Source organism: Lontra canadensis, unplaced genomic scaffold (genome assembly GCF_010015895.1).
Source record: "Lontra canadensis isolate GAN:19392208 unplaced genomic scaffold, GSC_riverotter_1.0 scaffold75, whole genome shotgun sequence".
Classification (NCBI taxonomy): domain Eukaryota; kingdom Metazoa; phylum Chordata; class Mammalia; order Carnivora; family Mustelidae; genus Lontra; species Lontra canadensis.
Genome location: NW_022631069.1, coordinates 5,016,789 through 5,032,560, shown reverse-complemented (window position 1 = coordinate 5,032,560; position 15,772 = coordinate 5,016,789). Strand labels below are relative to the sequence as shown.

The following is a 15,772-nucleotide window of genomic DNA, read 5'->3' as shown; positions in this document are numbered from 1 at the left end:
GCCAGGAGTATGAGGCTGGCTTAGTATGCAGTTGTGACTTGGCACATGACAGTGGCTAGGGACACTCAGCTGGATATGGTGCAGCAGTTGGGCACTCAGAGGCTGGGTAGTAGTGTGGGCAGCTTTAACAAAATTTGTCCAGAGCTGAGGTTAGCAGGCTTGGAGTGGGTGAGTCCTCAAGAGATCTTGTGGTCATGGTGCACTGCTAGAAGGTTAGGTAGCAGGTATCTGTGTAGTCCTGCTTTATGCAGGGGACTCTGGGTTTATGCTGGAGGGTGATAGAGGAAAATGGCACCTGCCAGCTCCTTTATTTTCAAAGTCACCCAACATGCTCTGAAATCAGTATGAACAGATCTGTCTCCTGTTTGCCTCTGGCACTGTGTAAACTGCTATTTTCTTATTGCTTCTTCATATAGGCTGCTCTTTAAGGGTGGTGACCCAGCTATCTCTAACTCTCCCATCTTGCCCAGTGCTGAGTCAGCTGACTTCTAAAGCTCCAGGCTCCAAGTTCCACAGGTTTTACAAACTCACGGAAGTCAGCCTCTCTGGTTTTTAAAACCAAACATTATGGGGATTAGTCTTCCCTGGTGCAAGAGTCCATTTCTCTGTCCTTTCTGTACATGCAGCTGCCTCCCTGCTGCAGGCAGCCTCCCTCTGCCTTTCTGACCTTCCTAACTCTTCAGATGCAGCTTTTCTATATTTGTTGTGAAGTTCGTTTTTTCAGTTTTTGGACTGCTCTCCAGTTTACTGACTTGGATGTGGGTAATAGCTAACAGTAAACAAGGTGAGGCCAGGGTTTTCATACTCTGCCCCCTAAGAAACTCTCTTGTTAACTCACAAATTTTGCAATCATAATGACCTTTAAAAATTTTGTACCGATATCTCTGAAAATGCTCATTTTAGATCATTTTTGCCAATATCATATATAATTAATAAGAAAAAAGAACTTAGCCAATTTCATAGGTTAAACAACGGCAGCTCTTTAATTTGCAATTTTTAAAAAACACATTGCTATTAATTGCCTATATTTTTATGTGTTTAATGGTAATTTGGATTTCATCTTTTCTGAACTCTCTTTTCCTGTCCTTTGCCCCAAGACTACTTGAAAGAGCACCTTTATTCCTTGCATCTCATTTCATTCAGCATGGGCTCTGTTGCTGACACGAAGGCACCTTTTTAAATGCTCAACCCTGTCAATAATTTGGTAGTTATCTTACTGGACCTCCTTGGACTTTTAGTTCCCTACACAAATCATCATATTTTCTGCTTCTGTGCCATGGCTTATGCTAGTTCCTCTGCAGAGAGATGTCCCCCTACCCTCTGCTATCTAATGCTTCTATAGTTACTTCTCACACCTGAAGAGTTAACTGAGACATCATTGTTCCAATCAGCTTTCCCCTGATTCATCTAGCCTCTGGCCTAAGTAACGTGTTGGGTTTTCATAGCACTTGTACACTCTGTGCATACTTCTGTTCCTGCACTTTATTCATTTCTGTGTTTATCTTTCCTGTTAAACTCCAAATTCCTTGACAGTAGGGACTTTGTATCATTCACCTTTGTATGTGCAGTGCCGGGCCTAAGGTAGTTATTGATAAATGTTGAGCTGACCTCAGTGGCAGCACCTGACCACCTGACTCTGGTAACCATTCCCTCCCCACAGCATATGTCTTGTCACATGTGTGTTTATTTTTCCTATGTTCTTTATTTGGCAGCTCTTCTCTCCCCATTCTTAAATGCTCTTGTTCCCTGGAGTTCTCTCCTTGTCCTTTATTCCAAACCTAATGAATCAAATTCTTACCTACAGCTTTAAGATTCCCATAAAATACTGACAGTCAGACCTTTCTCCTGTGCTGCAAACTACATTTTCTGACTATCTATTGGACATTTCCAGTTGGAAGTTCCACTGGCTCCTCAAAATTACCATGTTAAGAACTGAACTCACTTTCTTTTCTCCAAAATTTGTTCCTTCTTTCTATTCCTCAGTTCAATAAAGGATACCATCTATTCAGCTGGTATCTACCCCTCTTCTTTCATATCTAACTGGTCTAGTCACCAGGGCCTGCAGATTTTACTTTCTAAATGGCCTTCTCTCCATTCCTGGTGCTCAGTCCAGCTTGTTAACCGTTAACATCTCTTGGCTGACCGTGAGATAGCAGTCTTCTCAACTGGTCTCCTTGGCTCCAGATTATTCATTTTCCATCAATTCTCCAAACTGCTACCACAGCAAACTCAGGAAAATGCAAATCCCACCCCAGATTCTACCTTTGGTGCTTTCCTAAGCATTCAGCTTCACAGGAGTATTTAAGGCCCTTCAAGGACATGCCCCTCCTCCTTGAAGGACTCATATCCACAGGCATCTGAGCTTTTAGTCACTCCCCACTGCTGATACTTTTCTGGATACAACTACCTTCTCTTGCCTCCATGCTTTACCCCACCCATTCTACCTGGAATACCCTTCTCTTTTGTTTGCTAACCTCCAATTCATCCTTTAAAACTCATCCTAAGAACAACATCAGGGGAAAGGATTTCTAGAAAGATGGCAGAGTACTATGTTCCTAAGCTCACCTCCTCCCACAGACACACCTAGATAACAGCTACATCAGGGCAACCAACCCAGAAAACCTGAAGACTAGCAGAACAGACTTTCCACGGTTAGTCATAGAGAGAAGGCTACCTTGAGAAGAGTAGAGAGGGCAGAGATGCAGTTGGGATGGTTAGTCTTAACCACAAGCAGGAGGGGTACTGCAAGCACAGAGAATGGAGAGAGACCCCATAACATACATCACAGGGGACTGGCACTGGGAAGATAAGTCCCATAACATTTGGCTTTGAAAACCAGAAGGGTTTAACTTTGAGAGTTTTTTTTTTTTTTTTTTACAATCAGTGGGGTTTAACACCAGGAACTTTAAAAAGCAGCATGCTCTGCTCTAGGAGAGCCAGAGGGTGCTAGGAAAGTGAGTCACTATTCTTAAAGAGCCCGCATAGCAAACAGGCCTACTGAGATATAGCACAGAAGCAGCCATTTGAAAAGTACCTGGGTATATGGGAAGGAGATTTATTTACATCTCAGAACATGAGCTGGAGGGGCAGAGATCTTCAGGAGACTTTTCCAAGAACAAATTCCTGGTGGGCACCATTTTTCTCCCCTCTGCTCTCCAGCCTAAATACCTAGATACCTAGGTACCTGCAAGAACCAGTGAGAACACTTGCCATCCAGTTTGCTAACAGCACATTGCCTGCCTCTGTGTTCTCCTGTGGATCTGGGTCCACCCCATCCAATTAGCTCCACTTGGCAGGAGTCCCTCCAGAGTGGCTCCTGCCATATCTCAACCTGCAATCAGCTCAGGCAGGGATGCCACCACCCCAAAGTGACTCCTGCTATGGGAAGGGGTATACACACCATTTCAACTGTAGTCCCAGTAGCCAAACCTTTATAACTGGCAGTTTAGAGAGAGAGAGAGAGCTCTGCCAATCAGTGCATATGTAGCTCCACTAGACAGACTGGGGGCAGACATCTGATCTCATTACTGGCCCTGCCCACCAACAAAAACCTCCTGAGGACCTCACAGGAAGAGAGCCCTGTAGTTTATGGTCCCTGCAGCATCAGCAGATGGACTGGGAACAGACATCTGGTCTGACTACAGGCCTCACCCACAAATGAAAGCCTTTTAGGGGATAAGGCAGACATAGTGCTCTGCAGTTTGGTATGACCACAGCTGCAGTAGATGAGATGAGGGCAGACATCTGGTTTGACTGCTGACACTGCCCAACAATAAGCCCACTGTGGTCCCAGACTGGTCCTGTAACAACACAGGGAGCAAATCCTGCTCACCATAGGCAAAGTGGGCCACTGCAGTCATCTGGACTGAAGATAAACAAGGTTCAGCCAGAATAGTAGGGCCTATGCACCCTGCTTGGAAGACACCCCTGAAGCTCCTGGTCCTGGTGAACAGGGAGCATTGCACTGTGGGGCACCACAGGACCTCTTCCTCATAGGCCACTACTTTCAAAATCAGGAGATGTAACGGACTTTCCTGATACATAGATACAAACACAAATATTTAGACACCATTAGGAGAAGATGTCCTAAATAAAAGAACAGGACAAAAACACAGCAAAAGAATGAACTGAAATGTAGATAAGCAATATTCCTGATAAAGAATTCAAAGCAATGGCTATATTCACTGGACTGGAGAAAAGAGTGAAGGATCTCACTGAAATCTTCAACAAAGAGAAAAATTAAAAGAAGACTAATCAAAGATGAAGAACTCAATAACCAAAATTAAAAATACACTAGAGGGAATCAATAGTAGATTAGAAGAAACAGAAAAATGGATCAGGGAGCTGGAAAACAGGGTAATGTAATGCAACCATGCTGAATAGCAAAAAGAAAAAAAGAACAATAAAAAATGAGAATAGGTTAAGGGAATTCAATGACATCATCAAGCATAATAAAATTCACATTATAAGAATACCAGAGAAGAAGAGAGAAAAGGGGGAAGAACATTTATTTGAAGAAATAATAGCTGAAAACTTCCCTAATCTGGGGAAACAGGTCCAGGCAGCACCAAGAGCACCTGACAAGGTGAACCCATGGAGATACACACCAAAACACATAATAATTAAAATGGCAAAAAATAGTGATAGAGAATTTTAATTGTACTACTGGGTATTCACCCTAAAGATACAAATGTAGTGATCTGAAGGGGCAAGTGCACCCAAATGTTTATAGCAGCAATATCCACAATAGTCAAATGATGGAAAGAGCCTGGATGTCCATCAACAGATGAATGGTTAAAAAAGATGTGGTATATATACACAATGGAATATAATGCAGCCATCAAAACCCCCAAATCTTGCCATTTGCAATGATGTGGATGGAACTAGAGGGTATTATGCTAAGTGAAATAAGTCAATCAGAGAAAGACAATTATCATATGATCTCTCTGACATGGGGAATTTGAGAGGCAAGGCGGGGGGGGGGGCAGGTCATGGGGGTAAGGAGGGAAAAAAATCAAACAAGATGGGACCAGGGAGGGAGACAAACCATAAGAGACTCTTAATCTCAGGAAACAAACTGAGGGTTCCTGGGGGGTGGGGTGGGAGGGATAGGGTGGCTGGGTGATGGACATTGGGGGAGAGTATGTGCTATGGTGAATGCTATGAAATGTGTAAGACTGATGATTCACAGACCTGTACCCCTGGGGCAAATAATACATTATATGTTATGAGACTGAGGTTTTAACCCACTGAGCCACCCAGGCGCCCCAATACATTATATGTTAATAATAATAATAAAAAAAGAATTTTAAAAGCAGCATGAGAAAAGTAAAGTTACATAGAAAGGAAACCCCATAGGATTACTAGCTGATTTTTCAGCAGAGACACTACAAGCCAGAAGGGAGAGGCATGAACATTTCAAAGTGATGAAAGGAAAAAAACCTGCAACCAAGGCTATCAGCTATCAACCAAGGCTACCATTCAGAAGGAGAGAAAAGGAGTTCCCCAGATAAACAAAAGTAAAAGGAGTTCATCACCACTAAACTGGACTTAAAAGGAACATTAAAAGGAGCTCTGTAAGTGGAATGAAAAGGCCATAAACAGGAATAAGAAAATTATGAAAGGCAAAAAACTTAACATGTAAATACAAACATAATAAAAGTAGTAGATTAGGGGCGCCTGGGTGGCTCAGTGGGTTATGCCTCTGCCTTCGGCTCAGGTCATGATCCCAGGGTCCTGGAATCGAGTCCTGCATTGGCCTCTTTGCTTGGTGGGGAGCCTGCTTCCCTGTCTTTCTCTGCCTGCCTCTCTGCCTGCTTGTGATCTCTGTCTGTCAAATAAATAAATAAAAATTTTTAAAAAGCAGTAGATTAAACACTTATAAAAGCAGTACAAAGAATAAAGCACAAAAGCAGAAAAATCAATTTTATCTATAAAAATCAAAGAATTCACAAAATAAAAGAATGTAAAGTGTGACATCATATAAATGTGGAGAAGGGAAAGTAAAAATTTAGTGCTTTTAGAATGGGTTCAAACTTAAGTGACCACCAGCTTAATATAGACTGCTATATGCACAAGATGTTATATGAGCTTACGGTAACCACAAATCAAAAACCTGTAATAATATGCAGAAAATAAAGAGAAAGGAATTAAAGTAAATTATGAAAGAAAATAATCAAATCACAAAGGAAGAGAACAAAAAGGAAAAAAGAACAGAGATGAGCTACAGAATAACCATAAAACAAGTAAAAAAATTGCAATAAGTACATGCCTATCAATAATGACTTTGAATGTAAATGAACTAAATGCTCCAATCAAAAGACACAGGGTGACTAAATGGATATAAAAACAAGACCGATCTACATTCTGTCTAAAATAGACCCATTTCAGGCTTAAAAACACATGCAGATTGAAAATAAAGGGGTAGAAAAAACTTTACCATGCAAATGGAAGCAAAAAAAGCTGGGATAGCAATACTTAGACAAAATAGACTTTAAAACAAAGACTATAATATAAGACAAAAGAAAGTCACTACATAATGATAAAGGGAACAAACCAGCAAGAGGATACAACAATTGTAAACATTTATGCATTCAACAAGGGAACACCCAAATACATAAAGCAACCATTCACACACATAAAGGAAGAAATTGATCTACAGTAATAGTAAGGGACTTTAACACCATACTTACATCAATGGATAGATGATCCAGGCTGAAAATCAACAAGGAAACAGTGGCTTTGAATGATACATTGGACCAGATGGACCTAACAGAGATATTCAGAACATTCCATCCAATAAGAATGGAATATGCATTCTTTTCAAGTGCTCATGGAACATTCTCCATAACAGGTCATATGTTAGGCCACAAGACACATCTCAATAAATTCAAAAAGATTGAAATCATACATATTTTCTGACTACAATGGTATGAATCCAGAAAATAATCACAAGGAAAAATCTGGAAAGAACACAAATACATGGAGGCCAAATAACATGCTAGTAAACAAGGAATGAGTCAACTAAGAAATCAAAGAGAAAATTAAATACATGGAGACAAATGAAAATGATTACACAACATTCTAAAATCTTTGGGATGCAGCAAAAGCTTTTCTAAGGGCAAAGAATATAACAATACATGCCTACCTCAAGAAGCACAAAAAATCTCAAACAACCTAAACTTGCACAAAAGGAGCTAGAAAAAAGAAAACAAACCAAGCCCAAAGCCAGTGGAAGGAAGGAAATAATGAACATTAGAACAGAAATAAATGAAATAGAGACTTAAAAAGCAGTAGAACAGATCGATGGAAACAGGAGTTGGTTCTTGATAAAGATCAATAAAACTGATAAATTTTTAGCCAGGCTCATCAAAAAAGGAAGAGCAAGAACTCAAATAAAATCAGTAACAAAGGAAGAAAAAGCAATTATCACAGAAATATGAAAGATTATAAAAGAATAAGAAAAATTTTATGTGAACAAATTGGACAACCTAGAAGAAATGGACAAATTCCTAGAAACATATAACCTCCCACAACTGGGTCAGGAAGAAATGAAAAATTTGAATGGATTGAATACTAGCAATGAAATTGAATCAGTAATTTAAAAATCCCAATGAACAAAAGTACAGTACCAGATAGCTTCTCAAGTGAATTCTACCACTTAAAGAAGAGTTAATACTTATTTTTTTAGTATTCCCCCCCCCTTTTTTTAGAGAGAAAGAGAGCCTGCATCAGAGTTGGGGGACAGGCAGAGGAAGAAAGAGAATCTTAAGTAGACTCCATGCTCAGCACAGAGCCTGACACAGGGCTTGATCACAGGACCCTGAGATCATGATCTGAGCCAAAATCTAGAGTCGGATGCTTAACTGACTGAGCTACCCAGGTTCCCTGAGTTAACACCTATTCTCAAATTATTCCAAAAAAGTAGAAGAGGAAAGAAATCTTCCAAATTCATTCTATGAGGTCAGCATTACCCTGATACCAAAATGATACCAAAACCAGACAGAGACATTACAAAATAAGAGAACTACAGGCCAATGTCTCTGTTGAACAAAGATGCAAAAATCCTCAAAATACTAGCAAACCAAATCCAACAATACATTAAAAAAATCATTCACCATGATCAAGTGGGATTTATTCTTGGTATGCAAGGTTGGTTCAATATTCATAACTCAATCAACTTAATATATCACATCAATAAGAGAAAGGTTTTACCATATGATCACCTCAATAGATGTAGAAAAAGCATTTAACAAGGTACAACATCCACTCACGATAAAAACCCTCAGCAAAGTAGGTGTAGAGGGAACATACATCAACCTTAAAAATGCCACATATGACATGTCCACAGCTGAAATTATACTTAAGGGTGAAAAACTGAGAGCTTTTCCTCTAAGATCAGGAACAAGATAAGGATATCCACTCTTACAATTTTCTTTCTTTTTTCTTTTTCCTTACTCTTACCACTTTTATTCAACATAGCACTGGAAGTCTAGCCATAGCAATCAGGCAACAAAAAGAAATAAAAGGCATCTAAACAGGTAGGGGAGAAATAAAACTTTCACTCTTTGCAGATGACATGATACTATACATACAATACCCTAAAAACTCCACCAGAAAAGTACTAGAATAGATAAATAAGTTCAGTAAGGTCACAGGATACAAAAATCTGTATATTGAAATCTGTTGCATTTCTAATGCAACAGATTCACTACTACTACGCTACTTCACTAATGCTGAAGTAGCAGAATGAGAAATTAAGAAAACAATCCTATTTACCTTTGCACTCAGAATAATAAAATACTTAGGAATAAACTTAGCCAAGGAGGTAAAAGATCTGTACTCTGAAAACTATAAAGCACTGGTGAAAGAAATTAAAGATGACACAAAGACATTCCATGCTCACAGACTGGAAGAACAAATACTGTTAAAATGTCCATATTACCCAAAGCAATCTACACATTTAATGCAATCCCTATCAAAATACAAAATATTTTTCACAGAATGAGAACAAATAATCCTAAAATTTCTTTGGAACCACGCAAGACCCTAAATAGCCAAAGCTATCTTGAGTAATAAGAACAAAGCCAGAGAAAAACCAGTACCAGATTTCAAGATACACTACAAAGATGCAATAATCAAAACAGTATGGTACTGACACAAAAAAAGACACAGAGATCAATGGGACAGAATAGAGTCCAAAAATAAACCCATGCTTTTATGATCAACCCATCTATGCCAAAGGAGGCAAGAATATGCAATGGGAAAGATGGTCTCTTCAATAAATGGTGCTGAGAAAACTGGACCACTTTTTTACATTATACACAAAAATAAACTCAAAATGGATTAAAGACCAAAATGTGAGACCTGAAAAAATAAATTCCTAGAAGAAAACATGAGCAGTAATCCCTTTGACACTAGCTGGAGAAACGTTTTTCTAGATAGGTCTCTTGAGGTACGGGAAACAAAAGCAGAAATAAACTATTGGGACTACATCAAAATAAAAACCTTCTGCACAGCAAAGGAAACAATCAACAAAATGAAAAGACAACCTATGAATGGGAGAACACAATTACACATGGTATATCTGATGAGGAGTTAATATCCAAAAATATCTTAAGAACTGGTAGAACTCCACACCAAAAATCCAAATAATCCATTTAAAAAATGGGCAGAGGACTTGAATAGACATTTCTCCAAAGAAGACACTGGGATGACCAACAGACACACAGAAAGATGCTCAGCATCGCTCAGCATCAGGGAAATGCAGTTGAAAACCACAATGAAATACCACCTCACACCTGTGAGAATGGTTAAAATAAAGAACACAAGAAATAAGTGCTGATGAGGATGTGGAGAAAAAGAACCCTTGTGCACTGCTGGTGGAAATGCAAGCTGGTGAAGCCACTATGGAGAACAGAATGGAGGTTCTTCAAAATATCCAAAATCGAAATACCATATGATCCAACAACTCCACTGTTGGTGTTTACCCAATGAAAAACACTTTAATTTGAAAAGATATATGGCACCCCTATGTTCACTGCAGCATTATTTATAAAAGTAAAGATAAAGGGGGTAGGAGAAGAATAAATGAAACAAGATGGGATTGGGAGGGAGACAAACCATAAGTGACTCTTAATCTCACAAAACAAACTGAGGGCTGCTGGGGGGAGGGGGTTTGGGAGAAGGGGGGTGAGATTATGGACATTGGGGAGGGTATGTGCTATGGTGAGTGCTGTGAAGTGTGTAAACCTGACGATTCACAGACCTGTACCCCTGGGGATAAAATATATGTTTATAAAAAATTTAAAAAAAAAAGTGAAGATATGGAAGCAACCCAAATGTCTATCAATAGACGAACGGATAAACAAGTAGTATATATCCACAATGGACTATTACTCAGCCATAAAAAAGAATGCAATTTTGCCATTTGCAACAACATGGATGAGCCTAGGGTGTAATGTTGAGTGAAGCAGAGAAACACAGAGAAAGACTAATGCCATATATTTTCACTCATATGTGCAAATTAAGAAATAAAACAGATAAGCAAACAAAGGAAAAAAGAGACAAAAAACAGACTCTTAGATACAGAGAACAAACTGGTGGTTGCCAGAGAGGAGGTGAGTGGGGAATTGGGTGAAATAGATGAAGAGGATTAAGGAGTTGTTTGTGATGGACACTGAGTAATATACAGAAGTATTGCACATTGGGGTACAGATGTTCCTTCTTTTCACTACATCTGTATCTTTGGGGTAAATACCCAGTAGTGCAATTGCAGGGTCACAGGGTAGCTCTATTTTTAATTTTTTGAGGAATCCCACACTTTTTTCCAAAGTGGCTGTACCAATTTGCATTGCCACCAATGTTCATAGCAGCAATGTCCACAATAGGCAAACTGTGGAAAAAGCAGCAATGCCCTTCAACAGACGAATGGATAAAGAAGATGTGGTCCATATATATATATAAAATGGAATACTACTCAGCCATCAGAAAGGATGAATACCCAACTTTTGTATCAACATGGACAGGACTGGAGGAGATTATGCTGAGTGAAATAAGTCAAGCAGAGAGAGTCAATTATCATATGGTTTCACTTACTTGTGGAGCATAAGGAATAACACAGAGGACATTAGGAGAAGGAGAGAAGTGAGTTGGGGGAAATCAGAGGGGAAGACGAACCATGAAAGACTGTGGACTCTGAGAAACAAACTGAGGGTTTTAGAGGGGAGAGGGGTGGGGGGATAATGAGGCTGGTGGTGGGTACTGAGGAGGACACATATTGCATGGATCACTGGGTGTGGTGCATAAACAATGAATCTTGGAACACTGCATCAAAAACTAATCATATATTTTATGGTCACTAACATAGCACAATAAAAAAATAAAATGGTAAACTTTATTAAATGTATTTTACCACATGTAAAAAAAAATAATAAAGCAATATATTAAAAAATAAAAAAAAGTATTAAATCATTATACACCTGAAACAAATTTAACACTGTATGTCAATGACATTTGAACAACAACAAAACAAATCACATCGGGAGGGCCTCCCACCACCCTTCAGATCACATGCCCCCTGTTGAGACTGTGGTGCTCCTTTCATGTAGCCTTACTCATGCACTGCTGGGTGGTGGAGCTGGCTCCCTTGCGGGCCTGTCCAGCAGATGGGGAGAGCTGTGAGGGCAGTGGCTCTGCCTTATTCATACCATCCTACTCACAGGGAGTCAGTAAGTGTCCAATGCCTGACTCACGACACAAGCTGGAGCTAATGTCTCCTCGGTGCCTTCATAGCTGCATGCCCAGAGCATCCATGTCATTGTCCCCATATTCTCATACCCTCCCATTACCTCCCACATTATGTCTGTTCTTTCCCAGACCTCTTCCTTGAAACTGCAGAGCAAACACATTTAACCATCTCCTAAGACCAAATCCAACAGGTTATTTCCGGCCTTCATTTCTTTGTCTTCTTTCCAGCATTGGACTCTATGGGCAAACCATCTCTGCCTTCACTGCCCCAGCCACACTGTCTTTCGACTCAGTCTTCTGGCTTCTAGTCATCTGCTTACCCCTTAAATGACAGGGTTGTCAGCCCACCTCTGTCTTATTCCACACAGTCCCCCTGGGCATTCCTTTCCACTGATATGGCTTCGGCTACCACCACCATGCTGGGATCCCTACACCCATCCTGAGCTCAGATTATGTGTAATGCCCACAGTTACCTAAAGAGCAAACTTGACCAAAACTACCCCAGGATCTGCTCCTCTCCCTGTATTCACCTCTTGTGGAGAGCAGAGCCTCCACCCACCCATTCGGCCCAAACAGAAGTCTGAAGTCTTAATTTCCTCCCTTCAACTCCCCTTCACATGCAAGAGGCCTGTGGATTCCACCCCTGAACATCTCGGAATCTGCTGCTTCCTCTCCCTTCCCACTGCCCGTCACTTGCATCAGCTCCTCATCCTCTCCTTTCAGGGTGTGCACAAGTGCCACTGAAGGGGCCTCCCTCCATCACTCTCCAACCATCTATCTGTCACACCTGGCAGCCTGAGTACTGTTTCTACAACTCAAAACTGACCATGTTAATCCTCTGCTAAAAGCAACACCTTTCCCAAACTTCCAGGTGTACAATCAGGCCTCTGTCTACCTCCTCAAGCATGTCCCTTACCATGCCCTCCAGAGTCCCTATTTCCCTGGAGTTCCACTCGGCCGCACCTCTGTTCCTGCTGCTTTCGGCCTGGGATGACCGTCCCTTGTCAAAATGCAGCTTGAGGATTCCAATCTCTGTGAAGCTTTCCTAATGCCCCTGTCTGCACTGTACTCTGTACAGACCAGGCACAGAACTTTCACCCTTGACTAGACTTTGAGGCCATGGACGTAAGAGCCACGTTTTTCATCTTGGAGTTTTCAGAAACAGGCACAGTGCCTGACACATAGCACTTAATAAATGAAGCATTTATCAGTAATGCCACAGAGAGGTCTTGCATGACATTCTCAGGGTACACACCCTTGGACCTGGCAAGTTTAAGTAATGCCATAGCATTTGCACCCTTATGGGCAAGGCCGCATACCATTTCCCAGGGGACCAGGAGACTGGGACTCAGCATTGCTTCCTACTCTATGCAGAATAGAGCTGAGGCACAGAAGCCACTGGGAGAGGGCCTCCTAGATCACACCCATCAACCCCCCCACCCCCGCCTCCTCCGGCTAGAACCATCTTACACAAAAGTAGGATAGGGACCCTGGCAGAGAAACTTACCTTGGGCCCTAGAAGCTCCTTTGGGCATGTGGGTTGGACCTGTTCAGAGCTTTCCTTTCCACAGCACTGAAACTGGAGAGTCAGAAAAGAGTTTTTAGGGCAGAGGAAGGAGAAGTGGGAGCTACAAGTCTGGGCATCACTGCTGAGGACCAGGGGACTGAAGCAGCAAAGCAGCTATGGGGCCCAGTCAGAGCAACCCAAGCTGCCATTTCTAGAAAGATGGTGAAGAGTCACATAATCATGCTAGCAAAACAGGGAAAGGAATTCTGTCAAGTTTTCTGAGTTTCACGTTGGGAAGTGACTCAAGGCAACCCAAACAAAGCAAGAAGCCAATGGATGGTATCTGTGTAAATAGTTGTTTTTTAGACAGGTATTGGGTTTTTAGATTCTTTTTTTTTCAGCCTGGAGTAATTTAATCTACTGAGTGGCTGAAGTTTTATGAGCTTCAGGAAGGGCTCATTAGCTGGGGATAGTCTGGGACAGAGAGGAAAAGTGACCACAGCAAATAAACACTTGGGACTGAAAGGCCAGGGCCTGAAGGCTGGTCAGCAAACAGGTGTCCTGCTTTACAGCTGGCCCTTCAAGGACAAAGGAGAATGTGTGTGGCTTGATGTCTCGGGGGCAGCTGAGGCTGAGCAGGAGAAATGTTTGGTACTTCCAGGACAGTCCTGTGACGAACAAGAATGGGGCTACCTGAAAGCACCTGGCCCAGGAGTTCATAGCTACTTCTGCATATTGCAGGGAAAGGTTAAGACTCTGGCCTGGCCCATCTCCTCTGTACCTCCTCCTTGGCTGCCTGTGTGCAGCCCTCAGCACTGCACTGACAGCACAGTCCCACGGAATGCTCCAGGATAAAGGGAGCATGGCTGTCTCTGTGCCCTTTCATTTTACAAATGGGGAGCTGAGCGATTATTAGGGAGACAAGGAACATGCTTAAGTGGCAGGCCTGCAGCTAGAAATGAGCTTTTCTGACTTGAAGGTCATGGCTGTTTGTTATACCACTATGCCTGCCGCCTTTTGAGAGACCTTGGTATTTAATTGGGAGGCTTTCTGGGTGTTTTTATTTGTGCTCTTTTGTCTCCCTGGGGCACATTTCCTGACTTCCTTTTGCGAACCCTCTGTGCTAGGCCTCTTCCTCTTCTAGGTTCTACACAGAATGCCAACTGTGTCTCCTGAGAGGGCTGAAATACAGTGCTCCAGCTTCATTTCACTAAATTTATTCTGATCCAGGTGAAGAGAGAGAACCTGGCTAGTTAATGATCTTTAGAAGAGATGATTTCAAGGAAGAAGTAAAGTTACTTACTGTTGAGTGGAAGGTAACGAGAGTCCCATTTCCCCTTTCCCTGTCTTTCAGGTAATCATTATAAGCCTCTTCATACATGGTCTGAACATGTCGTATAGCCTAAAAAACCAAGGGGACAACGAGTGGGGAAATTTCAAACATTCTCCTTTCATCAAGAAAACCCCCCCATTCCTTATCCTTGGAAAATACAGCCTTGCCCTATGTTTATCTATATTTAAAGACAATGCTACATATATGGGAAAAATTACAGACTCTAGAGTTTCTCAGACACTTTCAGAGATGGAAGGATAGACTAACCAAGAACAGCTTTCATAGACTAGCAAATTTCTTAGAGCGGAGGTTCTCAAACCTAAATGGACATGGGCATCCATCAGCCCCTAGGCTCCTGAGCCCCTCAGGACATTATGACATACAACCAGAGTGGGGACTTACGTGTTCTTGGTACCCTATTTGTTAGAAGTACTCAAGTCTATCCATGACATGGTTTGAAAAATGTTCACGACCAAGGAAAACTGGTTCAGCATACAAATATCATGAAACTTAGAGAATGTTTTTTTCTGGTTATAACAGCATGTGATCTGATGTCCCTAATGATCTCAAAAAGTCCTAAAATCCAATTCCTCCAACCTATAGAAAGAACCGGTTACTTTAGAAATATTCTAAAGGAGGTGATATTTACTTATTCTACATGTTTACCATTTTTTAGAAAAATCCAAAGTTCATACACACAATACTGATAGCACATGAATTTATGGGAAATACAGTAAACTTAAGATTCCATTCTTCCTCCTTTTCATGCCCTTCTTTCCCACAGTGTTCCCTTCTAAAAAGGCTATTTCCTCTGTGGCCTCTGTGGGTTCTCTTGATAACGTTATTTTGGATACCTATAGTTTGAGGACCAATTTAAATAAACTGGCTTTCCTAGCACACAGCAAGTCAGACTTCAGACTTTGAGGATGATGTGGCCTCTTTTCAGGCCAAGCCCTATGGACAAATGATAATCTAACAAAGGGTAAAAATACATGTTCCTCTCCATCCCTCTTTCTCATGTGTGCAATCTATCTGCTTCCCTGTTACAAATGGGATCATCTTAAACTAGAGATCCTTTAAAAGAAATCATAGGCTCTTTTACAGATCTAATGAACTATCATCTTCTCAGAAAAATGTGTGCAAATAAATGTATGCATACTTACACATACAGTATGCACAGTTCT

The 15,772-nt window shown here is 41.2% G+C and overlaps 1 protein-coding gene across 2 annotated transcripts in view; it reads right to left on the bottom strand.

Annotated features, from left to right (window-relative positions):
* Positions 1-15,772, bottom strand: part of TSPAN2 (tetraspanin 2) — a 63,094-nt gene that overhangs the window by 12,377 nt on the left and 34,945 nt on the right. For both annotated transcript variants that reach the window (XM_032881364.1, XM_032881365.1), the window contains exons 5-6: positions 14,559-14,657; positions 13,256-13,327 (exon numbers count right to left, since the gene is read on the bottom strand). In XM_032881364.1, coding sequence (XP_032737255.1) covers positions 13,256-13,327; positions 14,559-14,657 — 171 coding nt within the window. The remainder of the gene's footprint in view (positions 1-13,255; positions 13,328-14,558; positions 14,658-15,772) is intronic.